Raw genomic sequence first — 15,079 nt, 5'->3', positions numbered from 1 at the left:
GGGCCAGCAGTTGGCATAATGGCTATGTCACTGGACTCCCATGTAGTCGACTGTGGTTCAAGTTCCAGACCCAGTGGCTTAAACTCACACCAGGCACGTGAACATGCATGCTCAAAATCCCAAGAGGAGAATGGAGGAGAAGGAACTTTGGCATGGCCATCCTCCCAGGGAGTGATTTCTCACTGTCTGTCTCTGCCTTTCTGGCGAGTGCACACACCCTATAACAAAAACCTCTCCAAACAAAAAGAGGTCCCTCACTGCCTGGTATCTGGCCCTGGGATGATTTGGGCAGAGGAATATCGCCTCCTCAAGTGTAAGGACTAGCAAGAGGGGAAATGACTGGACTAGATGAGCTCTTGCTATCTCTAATAATTGGCTAGCCTGAGGGGAGGGGGGGCGGAAGCGGGGAGTGTCTTCCCAGTCAGTAAGACTTAAAGATAGCAAATTTCTTTTCTGAGAAAAATCTATCAATAACTTGCTTTATAGGCTTTGTCTTTGCTTCTAGGTATAGAAAGGCCTGGCTTATCTAATTTGAATTCAGTTGTACTTTCTCCTCATTTTATATGATTTCTTTTTAAAACTACATTTAAATCCATCTAGATTTTATTTTAGAGAATGGTGTAAAGCAAGATCTGCCTCTATTTTTTTTCCCAACTAGCTTTCCTAGTTATATCCATCTTTGTTTAAAATAGTACAAATTCCTTCCTAATTTGAAATGCTACCTTTGTCACTGTTTTCTCCTTTTTTTCCCCCTTTTATGCCAGAGAGTACACGAATGAGAAAGAGAAACAACCCCCATGATGGCCTGTCACAATGCAATCCTTTTCCCTCTTACTTTCCATCTGATCAGAATACTGGAAGCATGCTTATATGTGCCTGGTACATTTTTCAAGACTTTATAGCACTTAACCACACTACATAGCCAGTTCAAAATGTTATGTTTCTACTAATGGCATTCTGCTTTTTCAGTTTGTTTAGGCTCCATTACTTTCCACTGGGCTGTCTAATCTTGTTACTTTTAATCAAAACCTAATTTTTACATAATAATGTTAACAATAAAGTATGCAAAATGATAATGTGCATTAAACAGTTAAAACTGGTATTATCATCATTCCTTTGCACAAAAATGTGCAAAATGATAATGTGCATTAAACAGTTAAAATTGATATTATCATCATTCTTTTGCACAAAAATGGAAATATGAATCTCTAAACCGTGAGGCTACTTAACTAATATCAATTATCCAGTAATGCTAAAAAATAACACTATTTACACTTAAATTTCACTTACCTCAGAAAGACTGCTCATTTCAATTGCGGCCTTCAAGTTATTATTTGTGAATGCTTTTATTTCTATAAGCTTCTTATTCTGTAGATGTAAAATAAAGACCTCCTTTAGTCAGTCAAGATTTGGAGTTTATTTAAAAAACCACAAGTTTATGAATATCATCAGTGTGAGAAGATTTAGAACATAGCTGAGATTACACTGAGCTAAAAAGGTGCTGTACTGTATAGTCCAAATAGTATCCTCCCCCTACAACATGCACTGAATGCCTTTAACAATTATAAATTTTCCTACAAACATTTTTCTATTTTCTTATAATAATATATCACATGACAGGTGAACATAGTTTGTTGGCCACAGGAATTTAACCCTAAAGTATAGTAGATAATTTTTCCACTTCACTTTCTACTCATTTTAGATTTATAGTTAAGCCTAGATAATTATTGTCTCTCACTTCCTTGTCTTGCAGGAAGAGTTAAAAGTTAGAAGGAAAAAGAACAACTGCAATTGTCATTCTATTTGGCTTATAACCAGTGAAATGCTGGAATTAAAGAATACAAACTCTGGGAACTCCGCTCCTTTAATTCACTAGCAGACTTATAACCATCATTTAAAAATTAATTAATGCAGCAAGTTGGCTTAAGATAAGTAACCAAATGTTGAACAATGCATTGCACTGGTTTACACAGCAGGCACATTTGGACTGTAGACTGAAGACACCTATTTTATTACCCATTAACAACTTATCCCTTAATATTTACACAGCATACTGACTCAAAAATTTATCATGGGACCAGAAGTTGGCGTAATGGCTATATTGCTGGACTCCCATGTAGTCGACCGTGGTTCAAGTCCTGAATCTGATAGCTTAAACTCACGCTGGGTGCGTGTGCATGCATGCCCAAGATCCTGAGAGGAGAATGGAGGAAAAGAGAATGAGGCATGACCATCCCCCCGGGGGGGGATGATTTCTTGCTTTCTGTCTCTCTGGTGAGCGCACACACCCTTTAGCAAAAACCTCTCAAAAAAAAAAAAAAAATTGATCACAACTGAAGATCTGAACATTTTTAGAGTTCTTATAACAATGTAATTAAAAGATTTAAGTTATAATTTAGAATTCAAAAACAGCATAGCTGCCATACCAAGTTATTTAGCTTCAGGCGAAGAAATGTGTTCTCAAAATTCAGTTTCTCTACTTCTTTTTGCAGCAACATCTTTTCTGTTGTAATTCTTCGAGAATTCTCTCTCTCTCTACTAAGAGCCTGAGCTAATGCCCTGTTGTTGTGCTTTAAAGAAATTTTGAAAATAGAAGAATTGTCTGTAAAAAAAAAAATTTTCAAGAGTTAATATTAAACTTACACCTTAATAAATTTTCCCATTCCTTAGTAAACTTATTTTAGACAAAATGTATCTCGCTTTGTAAGTTTTTTTGTTTTTAAGAGAGCTCTTTGCTATTGGGTGCATGAGCTCACCAGAGACAGAGAAACAGAGAGCAAGAAATCACCCCCCAAGGGGGTGGCCACACTGCAATCTCTTCTCCTCCATTATCCTCTCAGGATTTGAGGCATGTGCGCACACGTGCCCTGCGTGAGTTTTAAGCCACTGGGTCCGGGACTAGAACTGCTGTTGATTACGTCGGAATCCTCCATGATGTAACCGTTACACCATCTGCTGGTCCCTACTTTGTAAGTTTTAACTAAAGATTAGAAGAGAATGATAATACAAATGTTTTGAAAAAAATATATACCCAGAGTTTGCAGCTGAAGAAATTAAAGCTAGATAGAAAATGAAGAATAAGAGTCATGAGGAATGCATTTGGTAAGGCATGTAAAATAGAAATTTCATAGAAAAATATGTCATGACTTTCCTGATGACCTAATGGAATATATGTAAAAAGAGTTAAAGAAGGATAGACACAGTATTTGAAGTAATTAAATCGGTCACAAAAACTAAATCTTGGTACTTATAGCCCTACTTTTAACTAGGAGCTAGAACAGAAAAGCTGATCTTGCACTTCTAACTAGAGATGTCCCATAGGAATTTGGGTAACCAATCAGTGAAAATTTAAAGCTAGTCTCTGTGGCTCCAGAACTGAATAATTTAATCAGTGCTCCCAAAACCCATTCTGGAGTGAGGAGGCATACTGTGAGACAGTCTACCTCCCTCCAAAGGATCTTCTCTCTTATTTCTAGGCATCTATTACAATCTAAACTTGATCTCTTCTCTTTAAAAGCACTATGTAAATATGATGTAAATCACTTCTGAGATGAATTTCTTTGTTGGTCACAAAGAAATTTCATTGTGAATTCCTTGGTAAAGCTCACGTTAAATATAGTGTTCCCTTAGTACACTTAGAATTTAATTACATCTCATAATTTTGATTTATATCTCACTATTCAATAACATATTCCACTAAATAAAAGTATAATGTACGTATAATAAGTCTCAGAAAATTTAATGACTTTTTGAAGTATTCAGAGAGAGTTTAGGAATCTAAACCACAGGGTCTGAAGAAGTACTTTATCAATTGCACAGAGAGTAGCTACAGATAGCCATCCTTAGCCTAACAAAAAGAAATAGAACCAATTTAGGATTTCCAGAAGCTGAAGAGTAATTATCATCCCATTATACTTCCCTAACTCAACATATTCCCTTATACCAGTTCCCATTATACTTCCCTAACTCAACATATTCCTTTATTCCAGAGGGTGAGCAACAGCTCAGCCAAAGAGAGAAACAACTGCTGAATACACAATGTGGCCTTAGAGACCTAGATAGGAACAACATTGAGATTTTAAAATACTTAGGTGTGTCAGCCTTATAGCCTAGTGGTTAAGGGAGATGGATCTCACATGGCTAACAGTGGTTCAAGTCCTGGCCCTTGACCCTTGAATAACATACCACGCACATGTGTGCATGTGCCCAAAATCCCAACAAAATGGAGAAATGGAGATGGGATAGTGGTGTGCCATGTACCATTGGAAGTGCTTTCTTTTTCTTCTTCTCTCTCTCTCTGATGAGCACACAAATCCTCTAGCAACAATTAATTAAGTTATTTAAGAGGTATGGTATTTCACAAGGCACACACAATTATCCTTCATAGAAGCTATAAAAGGGGAAGTTCTTCAAAATGTTCATGGAAAAAAGTATATATATATATATATTTTTTTCAACTCTGCATGGATTTAAAATTTTTTTCCTACCAAAATAAACTTGTACATTAATTCTACTTTTCAAAAAAAATTTGAAGGCCCCTAAATATCAGCAAGAAATGTGACTACAAGGATACTTCCTGAACTCCTGCTAACAGAGGTATGAACCATTAAGATACTTTTCAGAAGTAATGAAAATTTATCTAGTAGGGTTTTCCCACCTCCTTTTTTTGCCTTCAGGCACTGTGTCTCTGCAGGTCATGAAATCCCTTTTCCAAAGTGCTGAGGGCTCTCTTGACAATCAGTATCCATAAAAAGTCATCCACTATGGTATGCTACCTAGGCCACCTCTTGGCTACCTCTCATCTAGTTGCTAAGCTTTTCCAGAATGATGATGGACAGTGAATGAATGTAAAATAAATAATTTTTTATAAAATAAATAAAGTTCTTTTCCAGAAAAGTCACATTAGTATTTCCTTACAGTGTAGGAAATAGCTCTCTTTGGCCACACCAGCCTTGCTGCTGAAAATTCAGCTGTCACTACAGAATGCAAATCATTGAAACCATCCAACTAATAGGAAGGATCAAATGGGGAAAAAAATATATCAGTTAACAAAATACTCATTTCAGTAATTTCCTGCACTTGATAAAACATGACAGCAAATAAAAATTGTGAGTATACAACTTGAGGCTCCCACATCCAAAATGCTTGGGAACAGAAGTATTTCAGAATCGGGATTTTCTGAAATTTTGAAATACTTACATGAATATTTCAAAAGAGAAAAACATTTCTCATTTCAATGAGAAATGTTGATGGACCCAAATCTAAACACAAAATTTATTTATGTTTCATATACATCTTATGCATATGACCTGAAGGTAATTTTACAGAAAACTGTTTTATTGCACAGCTTGGATTATGATTTGTTACATGGAATTCTGACACAATGTGGAATTTGCCAGTTGTGGTGTCATGACAGCACTCAAAATGGTGCAGATTTTGGAACATTGTGAATTTAGGATTTTTGGATTAGAGATGCTCAACCTATACTTTAAAACCAATGATATTGGAGCTAGCAGGTGGTATGGTGGTTAAGGTGCTGGACTCCCCACATGGTGGGTAACAGATTGAGTCCCAGACATGGAGGCTTGTTTTCTCACTTTCATCTCTTTCTCTGATGAACACACGTGCCCTGTAGCAAATTAAAAATAATATTAATAATAATAATGATAAAATTAAATAAATAATTATTTAAACAAAACTTATGGCACTTACTTATTATTTTTGATTTGATTTTTGAAGCAAGAGAAACATTCAATTTGGCAGTCTTTGAAATTCTTTTGTCTTTCACTTGTCTCTTAATTCCTGAGGTAAAAAGTGTGCCAGTTTCCATTACTGGGCCCTCCATCACTGAAGCAAATGAAAAAGAAAGAAATTCCAGCATTGATTAATAAAAGAAAAAAGGGTAACTGATACACACACTAAAAACTAACCATTATGACTTAACAACATTCTTTCTTTGTACATTAAATATTTACAAAAACCTTCTGCATGTAATCTGAAAACATAAATATAATCAAAGTGGTTTAATGTAGAATCCAAAAAGGTAAATGACTTTTATTTTCTCATTCAAACTTAATTACATCTATGTGCCAGCCACTAAGGCACAACACTGGGGACCGATAACAGTATGTGTTTCCTACTTTTATGAAATGCATGGTCCAACATGGGTATAGACACTGGTTTGGTATCATGTAAGAAATGTAACCTTAGAGATACATGTGGAATTCAATGGAAGTATGGAAGAGATACACCTAATCCAAGGGAGCAGGGTATAAAGGAATGAATAGGCAGGAAATCTTAAATTTGTCTATATGTTTATGGCCTGTTACGAAAACAAAACTAATGGCACTTATTTTTTTATTTGATTTTTGAAGAAAGAGAAGCATTCAAGAAGATAAAGATATCATGACATTACAATAAGATAAGAATAATGGCTATAGCACACGATGCTTAGAAGAAATAATTTCCTCTAGAGGAAAAGATTGGAAAAAACTGTACTGAGAACGTGTGGTTGATGATGCATCATGTGCTTGGGTAAGATCAACCTCCCAAAGACTATTTCCTCCCTGATTCTCCTTGCTTCCCACTGCAGAAATCTAGAAAAACCTCTCACTTGTGCCTATCTAAATTCCAACATTCAGCCTCTTCATCACTACTTGCCTGGAGACCACAGGACTAATTTTACTATGCTCTTTATGTCAATCAGACAAGACTTGTAGGTCACTCTCATCTTACTCTAAATCCCCTCCAGCTCTGCACATCCCTCAGTTGGTCCTGAGGTAGGCTGAAAAATGCCCCCCACCAAAGATACAAGGTCCTGTAATTCTAAATCTTATGTAGAAAAGAGGTCTTTGTGGATTTGATTAAACTGAGGATTTTGTAATGGGGAGACTGTCCTGGATCACCTGGGTAGTCTCTACATAGCATCACTAGTGTCTGCACAGAGATTAAAGTGGTGCAGTACCAAGCCAAGGATTGCTGGCAGCCACCAGAAGCTGGAAGATGCAAGGAAAAGATTCCCCCAAGACCTCCAGAGGGAGTGCTGCCTGCAGACACCTTGACTTCTGCTCAGTGATACTGAATTTGGACTTCTGGCCTCCAGCACTGTGAAAAAACAATGTTTTGTCATTTTAAACGACCTCATTTGTGATATTAATAATTTGTTACAGTAGCCACAGGAAATGAATATAGTGTTCATATCTTACTCTTGGCCAACTATTGAATTCCCTTGGAACTCACAATCCATCACCAGCAAAACCTCTACAATCTCAATCTCCTCTCTGCATGTTCCCTGCACCTTCTAGAACCAGACACGCCCCCAGGACACGGATTTTCCTGCAGTCCTGTCAGGTAGGAATGTTTTTTTCTCCAGTATCCTCCTATAGCTCAGCACCCCCTTCATTCTCTCTGCTCCCTAAAACTTCTCAGCCTTAAATACAATGTCATTAGACTCTATTACCCCATCCCTCATTATTCTTGTCAACTATCAACCCCTGGGTTACTCCTCTTGATTAGTTGATAATTCCTCTCTGAGAACACTGAACCCATCTGTAGAGCACTGTTTCAAAAACTTCTATTACAATTACCTATCTACTATTGTATGTGTCTTCTCTCCTGTTGTTATAAATGAATTGTCTGGAGATCCAGGTTTACCACTAGGGGAGTCCGAGAGAAGGACACCAAATTCATCATGATTGAAGACAAGGAGAAGAAAGATCACTCTTTTTTTCCTTAAAGAATGAAGTTGGAGGATTTATAAAAGCACTGAAAAACTTCCAGAAGCATGTCAACCTGTTACATATTGAGTCCTGAAAAGGCAAGGAGAAACTAAGCATTTGAGATTTTTGTTGACTGTGTTATCAACAGAGAACAACTGAGTGATATGTTTCATGTGACGTTAACGTTCTCTCTGTGAATACACCAGATAATTTTACTTTGAAGAAAGATGGTATGGAAACTGTTCCTTGGTTTCTAAAGAAAATTTCCGACCTAGGTCATTGTGCCAACAGAGTTCTGATGTATGGATCTGAACTAGATGTGTACCATTCTGGATTCAAAGACAATGTCTATCATAAAAGACAAAAGTATTTTGCAGATGTGGCTATGAACTAGAAACATAGAGAACCCATCCCTAGGGTAGAATTCACTGACAAGGAGATTTAAGACCTGGGGAACTGTCTGTCTTCTGAGACCTCAACAAACTCTACCCAACCTGCACTTATAAAGAATATCTCAAAAATCTACCTTTGCTTTCTAAATATTGTGGCTATCAGGAAGATAATATCCTACAATTGGAATATGTCTCAAACTTTTTAAGAGTGTACAGGTTTTTCCATCCCTCCTGTGGCTAGTTACCTATGACCAAGATATTTCTTTTCAGGTTTAGCCTTTTGAACTTTTCACTGCACTCAGTACATGAGACACAATTCAGATCCTCTCTATATCCCAGAGCCAGATACATGTCCTGAACTCTTAGGTCATGTTCCTATTTTGGCTGAACCTAGCTTTGCTCAATTCTCCCAAGAATTGGCCTAGCTTCCCTTGGAGCTTCAGAGGAGGCTGTTCAAAAACTGGCAACATACTACTTTTTCACTGTGGAGCTTGGTCTATTTAAACAAGATGAGCAACACAGAGTCTTTGGTGTCAGATTACTTTAATCTATCAGTGAGCTCAAACATGCACTTTCTGATCATGCCAAAGTAATGCCCTAGGATCCCAAGATCACCAGCAAGCAGGAGTGATTCATCACAACCTTCCATGATGTCTGCTTTGTATTGGAAAACTGTGAGGATGTAAAGATGAGAGAATTTACCAAAACAATTAAGTATCCATTTGAAATGAAGTATAACACATACATGGAGTACTCAATTCTGAAAGACACCAGGGGCATAACCAGCGCCATCAATGAGCTGTGGCATGATCTCAACATGGTCAGTGACACCCTTGCCAAGATGTGCAGGCTGCCAAGTGTCTGACAGTTTCTAGTCCCAATCCAGAAACATTTGGGCATCAATTTACCTGCTGCTGGCCAGCTTTTGCTTTTCTTGAAGATCTGATCATTGGAGGGCTAGCAGTTTATAGCCAAAAGATATTATCTAATCTCATCCCCTAATGAATTACCAGGCAGGAAATTTGCACCTGCACACTCTATCTGCTATCCTTTTGTTTTGTTGGTAATGGCTTTATTGAAATATAATTCACATATCATATAACTAACTCAGTGATGACCCATCTTTAACAGAGAAGTTGTTTGACCCAATGGATAGATCTAGCCTCAGTTCAACTCTATTTTCCCCAAACTTTCTTGTGTAAAATGATCTTTATGACCACTTAGGATGTATTGATGAATATTATGGAGCTAGAAAAAAAAAAAGAATTGTCTGGTTTCCTACCCAAGGTGAAGTCTGTCTTACTTAGATATGGATCTGTATACTGGATTCTATGCTTTCCTGCCTCCTCAAAAGCATCATTCCAGCAATTCTCTCATTTACCTCATTGACTTTTTCTTTTCCACTGTGTCATTCTCATCATCATTAAAAATATATCGTTATAGGAGACCAGCAGTTGGCGTAATGGCTATGTCATTGGACTCCCATGTAGTCAACCGCGGCTCGAGTCCCAGACTCAGTGACTTAAACTCACACTGGGCACGTGTGCATGCATGCCCAGATCCTGAGAGGGAACCGCCCTGGGGAGTGATTTCTCGCTTTCTGTCTCTCTCTCTCTGTCTTTCTGGCAAGTGTACACCCCCTATAGCCACCCCCCCAAAAAATATATATACATATATATGTATATATATATGTACACACACACACACACACATATATATCGCTATTACTCTCATCTTAACCTCCCTTTTTCCCCCACTCACTCTCAGATCACCACCCCAATTCTCTGCAGACCTTTACAGCCTAACTTAGAAGAATTGTCTTTACTCAGTTTGCAATTCTCACCTAAACTTACTGCAAGCAGGCTTTCGCTACAACTACTCCACCAAACCTTTGCCAAGGTCTCTAACGACTTCCACACATTAAATCTAATGGTCAATCCTGAGTACTCATTTAATTTGATCTGTCAGCAACATTTAATACAGTTAATTTCTCCTTTCTTAAAAACTTTCCTTGGCTTCTAGAATACCACACTCTATGTTCATTCCCTTCCTAACTACCTGTTCCTTCTTAATCTCTTTTATTGGTTCTTTCAGCCTGTAATAGGTTCTCTCTTTGAACTTCTTTTATCTATATTCCCTCTTTTGGCAATTTCATAGTCCCGTTGACTTAAAATACCACATTGATGCCAAAAACTCCAAAATTTATGTTTTCAGTTTGACTATCTATCTTGAACTTTCTTGAATTCCTATAGCCTACAATCCACTCCACAATTCTGTTTAGACCATTAAAAAAGACATATGAGACCCAGCTGCAGCAGCATGGGCTCAGTGGTAGGGTGCTGTACTGTTATGCTGGAGCCATATGGGAAGGCCCAGGGTTTGGATCCTGGGTTGACCTGGGCATGTAGGGTGAACCTGTGGGGACATCCATGATCCTGGCTGGCTGAAATGCAGCATGGCAAGACCTTGTCGAGTCAGTCTCTCCCTTTCTTTCCCTCTCTCTCATCCATAAAATAAATAAAAAATAAATTAAATTTAAAATAAGATATATCAAATTTAACCTGCCCAAACCACTTTACTCAGAGCGTTCTCCTTTCCAGGTAATAGCAACTCCATCCTCCAGCTGCTCAGACCAAAAATTTCTCTCACATCCCAATTTACAGCTTCATAATGCACTTAGAATCTATCACTTTTCAGTGCCTCCAATGCTACCAGCCTAGTCAAAGTCACTAGTTACATGAGTTGGAATTTTGGTAAGAGCTTTTTGTCTGTCTCCTTCCACAGCTGCTCTCCCTACAGTGTATCAGTCTATTCAATCCAAAACGGCCCAGTATCCCACTTCTTTCAAAGTCCTTACAATATCTAGAAGTCTCTCCACTATCTGTTGTTCTTCCCATTTCTCTTATTTGAACTCCTTCTTCCCTCTCTCCTGCTTTTTTCCCCCCTCAGACCACACTGGCCACTGAGATCTAACTACTGCAGCATATATCAGGCATTCTTCGGCCTCAGATCCCCTGTATTGCTTACTCTCTATTTAGAATAAATAACTCTCTAGTTAGAAACTTCTTCTTCCAGATACACAATTGGCTCACTCACTTTCCTCCAAGTCTGTTCAAATGGCACCTTAGAGAGGTCATCTAAAACTGTAGCCCCTTCTTCTAGCATATCTGATCACTCTTATCCTTCACTATTTTTTATTCTTAGCACTTAATGATTTATTATCTGTCCTTCCCCACTAGAACATGTTAAATTCCATGAGTACATGGGCTTTTTCTTTATCCGTTTTATCTATTGATAGCTCATAAAACAGTATCTGGAAAATAACATGAACATAGTAAATATTTGTTGAACGAATAAGTAAGTCTTACTAAGAACTTTTCAGGCATCAAGATTAGGTAGGATATTCCAGGATAAAGACTGTTATGTGTAAATGCATGAAAGTGAAAATGGGACATTTAAGAAAATACAAGTGGTGGAACCAGCGGATGGCATAACATTTACGTAGTTGATCGTGGTTTGGGTCCTAGACCTGGCAGCTTAAAATTCACGCCAGAAATGTGTACACGTGTTCCCAAAATCCTGAGAGGAGAATGGAAGAGAATGGATTATGCTATGGCCATCCCTCTGAGGGGTGATTTCTTACTTTCGCTCTCTCTGTCTCTCCAGCAAGCACAAACGTCCTATAGCAAAAATATCTCTTTACCAAAAAGAAAATAAATACAAGTGGTTCATTAATGCTGTAATGCTGTTATCCTATTTCTCTGCTTCCCTTTACAATCAAACTCCTTTAAAGAGTTATCTACATTGGGGCCAGCAAGTGTCATAGTAGTTAAGGCACTGGACTCCCACATAGTTAATGGTGGTTCAGGTCCTGGACTGGAGGCTTTGAAACTCACTCCAGGTGTGAATGCATGCATGTCCAAAATCTTCACAGGAGAATGGAGGAGAAGGGATTGTGGTGGGGCCACTGCCCCCTCTCCAGGGGCGGGGGGGGGGGGGGGTTTCTCACCTTCTCTCTGTGTGTCCTGCTAGCACATGCGCCCTATACCAAAAATCTCCCTAAAACAAAACAAAAAGTTGTCTATGCTTACTTACTGTCTCCAATTCTTCCCCTTCCAGTCTCCCTTAATCTATTGAGTCATCAGGAAAATCATGATGCATTTTTGCATAGGAAATGCATAGAAATATACGTCATGACTTTCCTGATGACCTAATACTATGATGAAATCTTTGCTCTTATCACTACTATAAGAAAATTGTTCACTACAGTCACTAAATTACCAGATTGTGAAATCAAATACAGTGGACAAGGGTCAGTTCTCATTTTACTTCATCTGTGAGCAGCATTTACTATCAACTCACTTCCTCCTTTGAAGTAGATTCTTCACTAGGCTTCCCAAACAGCCCATTCCTGAGTTTTCTCCTGCCTCACTGACCACTTCTCTCTTTTGCTGCTCATTTATCCTTATTTATCCTTTTCTGTAACCTCTTACCTCTGGAGTGTCCCAGATCTCAGTCCCTGGGCCTCATGTCTCCTCTATCTACTGGGTCGTTGGAAAAGTCATGACATGTTTTGCAAAAATGTAACATGACTTTTCCGACCAACCAATTATCTGTTATCTCATATCTTCTCTATTACTGCCTACTTGTAGGTCTCATATGCACCTCAAATTTAATAGGTCCTAAATTCCTGCACCCCCGACCTTGCTCCAATGCCCTTCCCCCATCTTGCTTAATGGCAATTCCATCCTTCTGGTTGCTCAGGTCAGAAACTTCTCTTTCTTCCACATTCACTCTCATCAATTGTGCTGACCCAACTTTCACAACATATCCACATGGGTCACTTACCATTTCTACTGGCCTGCTCTGACCCAAGATGCCATTCTCTCTCAGGTACATAACGGCTACCGCAACCTAAATGACCTTGCTTCCACTTTCTCCCTAACTAATCTCAACCTAGCAACCAAAACAATCCTTTTAACATTAAAGCAAATTCATGTTACTCCTGGGTTAAAAATCCTCCAGGGTTTTCCATCTCAGTCAGTCTTGACAGTGGCCTATAAAGTACTGCACAATTTGATACTTCTCCCCTTCCCCAGTTCATCAGTACCTTTCTGACCTCTTGAATACTTCTTCCTCTTGCTCAATAAGCTCCAGCCATTGTCTTCCTTGACATATTTCCAAAGCAGAACCTTGTATTACTTTTTTCCTTTGCATCAACTCTTCCTTCAAATAACCAAATGCTCAAATGTAACTTTCTTAGTGAGCCTTCCCAGTGCAAACTACTAAAAACTATTCACTTGTTCACATTCCCTTCTTTTAATTTTCTCCACTAACATATCAATGTCTTACATAAAATTATTTTCGAATTTAATACACTTTATTTTCTCCTACTAAAACATAACTTCCCTGGGGGCATGGATTTTTGTCATGTTTGTTTGCTTCTGCACTTTAATGCCTAGTGCAATACCTTCCACATAGCAGCTACTTGAAAAAATGACTATAAATGAAAGGAATTATTTTCCAACAGTAAAAACTACCCAGTCTGGGGTCTCCTTTTAAAGTTCTGAGCAGGCCCTGTGGTGCATAGCATTACGGGCAGTGCCTGAGCCAAGGCGCCGGGAGCCATCGCCGTGAAAACTATGGCACTTCCCAACAAAAGAACATCTTGCTCACCAATATACCCAGGGTTAGAAAAACCACATTAGGCAAAGAACTTACACCAAGATCAGGACTGAAATACATCACTGTGGGTGATTTAGCTAAATAAGTCTACGCTGATCACCAGATTATCATGGAGTCTGGCAAGATGACTTCCCCCAAGAGCATGCTGAAAGATGCATAGATGATGGCACAAATCCTGAAGGATATGGGGATTACAGAATATAAGCCAAAAGTTATAAATCAGACGTTCCAATATGTAACTCAAGATGATACAAAAATTTATTTAAGCCACATTAAGAAAGCTACTGTTGATGCAGATGACGTGTAATTGGCAATCTAGTGTCGTGCTGACCAGTCTTTTACCTCTCCTTCCCCAAGATATTTTTTTATTAGACATTGTAAGGCAAATAAATCAACCTCCTTTGCCACTGACAAAGCCATATTCAGGTCCTAGACTGCCACCTGATAGATATAGCTTAATAGCTCCAAATCATAAACATGAGTCTTTACTAAAAAAAGGCATCTACTTCTGCAGGAAGATTAACAGTTCCATGGTTAAGTGTTGGTTCAGTTACTAGCAGACCAAGTGCTCCCACACTAGGCACACCAACCCCACAAACCACATCTGTTTCAACTAAGGTTTACAATACAGATGCTTACATCACGGTCCCCAACTGTGAAAGCAACAATTCCTACACACCAGCAGTTCAGAATGTTCAGTTAACCCGTCATTAACTGGATCCAAAAATATTATCATTACCACTAATAAGGTGTCATCACAAAATGATACCAATGAATCAAGTGTATTGAAAAGAAAATGTGGAGATGACGATGATGACTACAGGGATGATGATGATGATGACTGATAATTTGGAATCTAGGCTTGATGATGCACTGTGTATACTTGGTCTTTAATACACTGTACTGAAATTAAAAATGCATACTGAATGTTTTCAAGTTGTGTTTTAAAAAAACTAAAATAGGGGGCTGGCAGGTGGCGTGATGGTTAAAGATGCTGGCTTCCCACATGGCAGACCACAGTTCGAGTCCCGGACCTGATGGCCTGCTTTCTCCCTATCCCTATCTTTCTCTCTTTGTCTCTCTCTGGTCAAATTAAAATACTACTGCTAATAATAATAATAACAAAAGGAATTAAATAAATAATTCTTTTTTAAAAGAGAAAACTTAAATAGTATTTAAGTAGTAAATATAGTTAACCATTCTTTTCTGTTGAAATGTTGGATTTTCTTTCATAGGATTAACTAATGGTTTTGTAAAAAATAAAGTTGTTCATTAATTCAGTTG

The 15,079-nt window shown here is 38.2% G+C and overlaps 1 protein-coding gene and 2 pseudogenes across 1 annotated transcript in view; 2 read left to right on the top strand and 1 right to left on the bottom strand.

Annotated features, from left to right (window-relative positions):
• SGO2 (shugoshin 2) overlaps window positions 1-15,079 on the bottom strand; it is a 43,391-nt gene that overhangs the window by 26,725 nt on the left and 1,587 nt on the right. Inside the window, 3 exon segments of the mRNA XM_006152994.3 lie at window positions 1,291-1,368; window positions 2,427-2,602; window positions 5,713-5,847. Coding sequence (XP_006153056.1) covers window positions 1,291-1,368; window positions 2,427-2,602; window positions 5,713-5,845 — 387 coding nt within the window. The 5' untranslated portion in view covers window positions 5,846-5,847.
• On the top strand, window positions 6,164-8,975 carry LOC102489644 (tryptophan 5-hydroxylase 1 pseudogene; annotated as a pseudogene).
• Window positions 13,838-14,640, top strand: LOC102481426 (transcription initiation factor TFIID subunit 9-like; annotated as a pseudogene).

This window comes from Tupaia chinensis, unplaced genomic scaffold (genome assembly GCF_000334495.1).
Source record: "Tupaia chinensis unplaced genomic scaffold, TupChi_1.0 Scaffold000361_2, whole genome shotgun sequence".
Taxonomy (NCBI): domain Eukaryota; kingdom Metazoa; phylum Chordata; class Mammalia; order Scandentia; family Tupaiidae; genus Tupaia; species Tupaia belangeri.
Note: the sequence above shows the minus strand (reverse complement) of the source record. Positions and strands in the feature narration are given on the sequence as shown.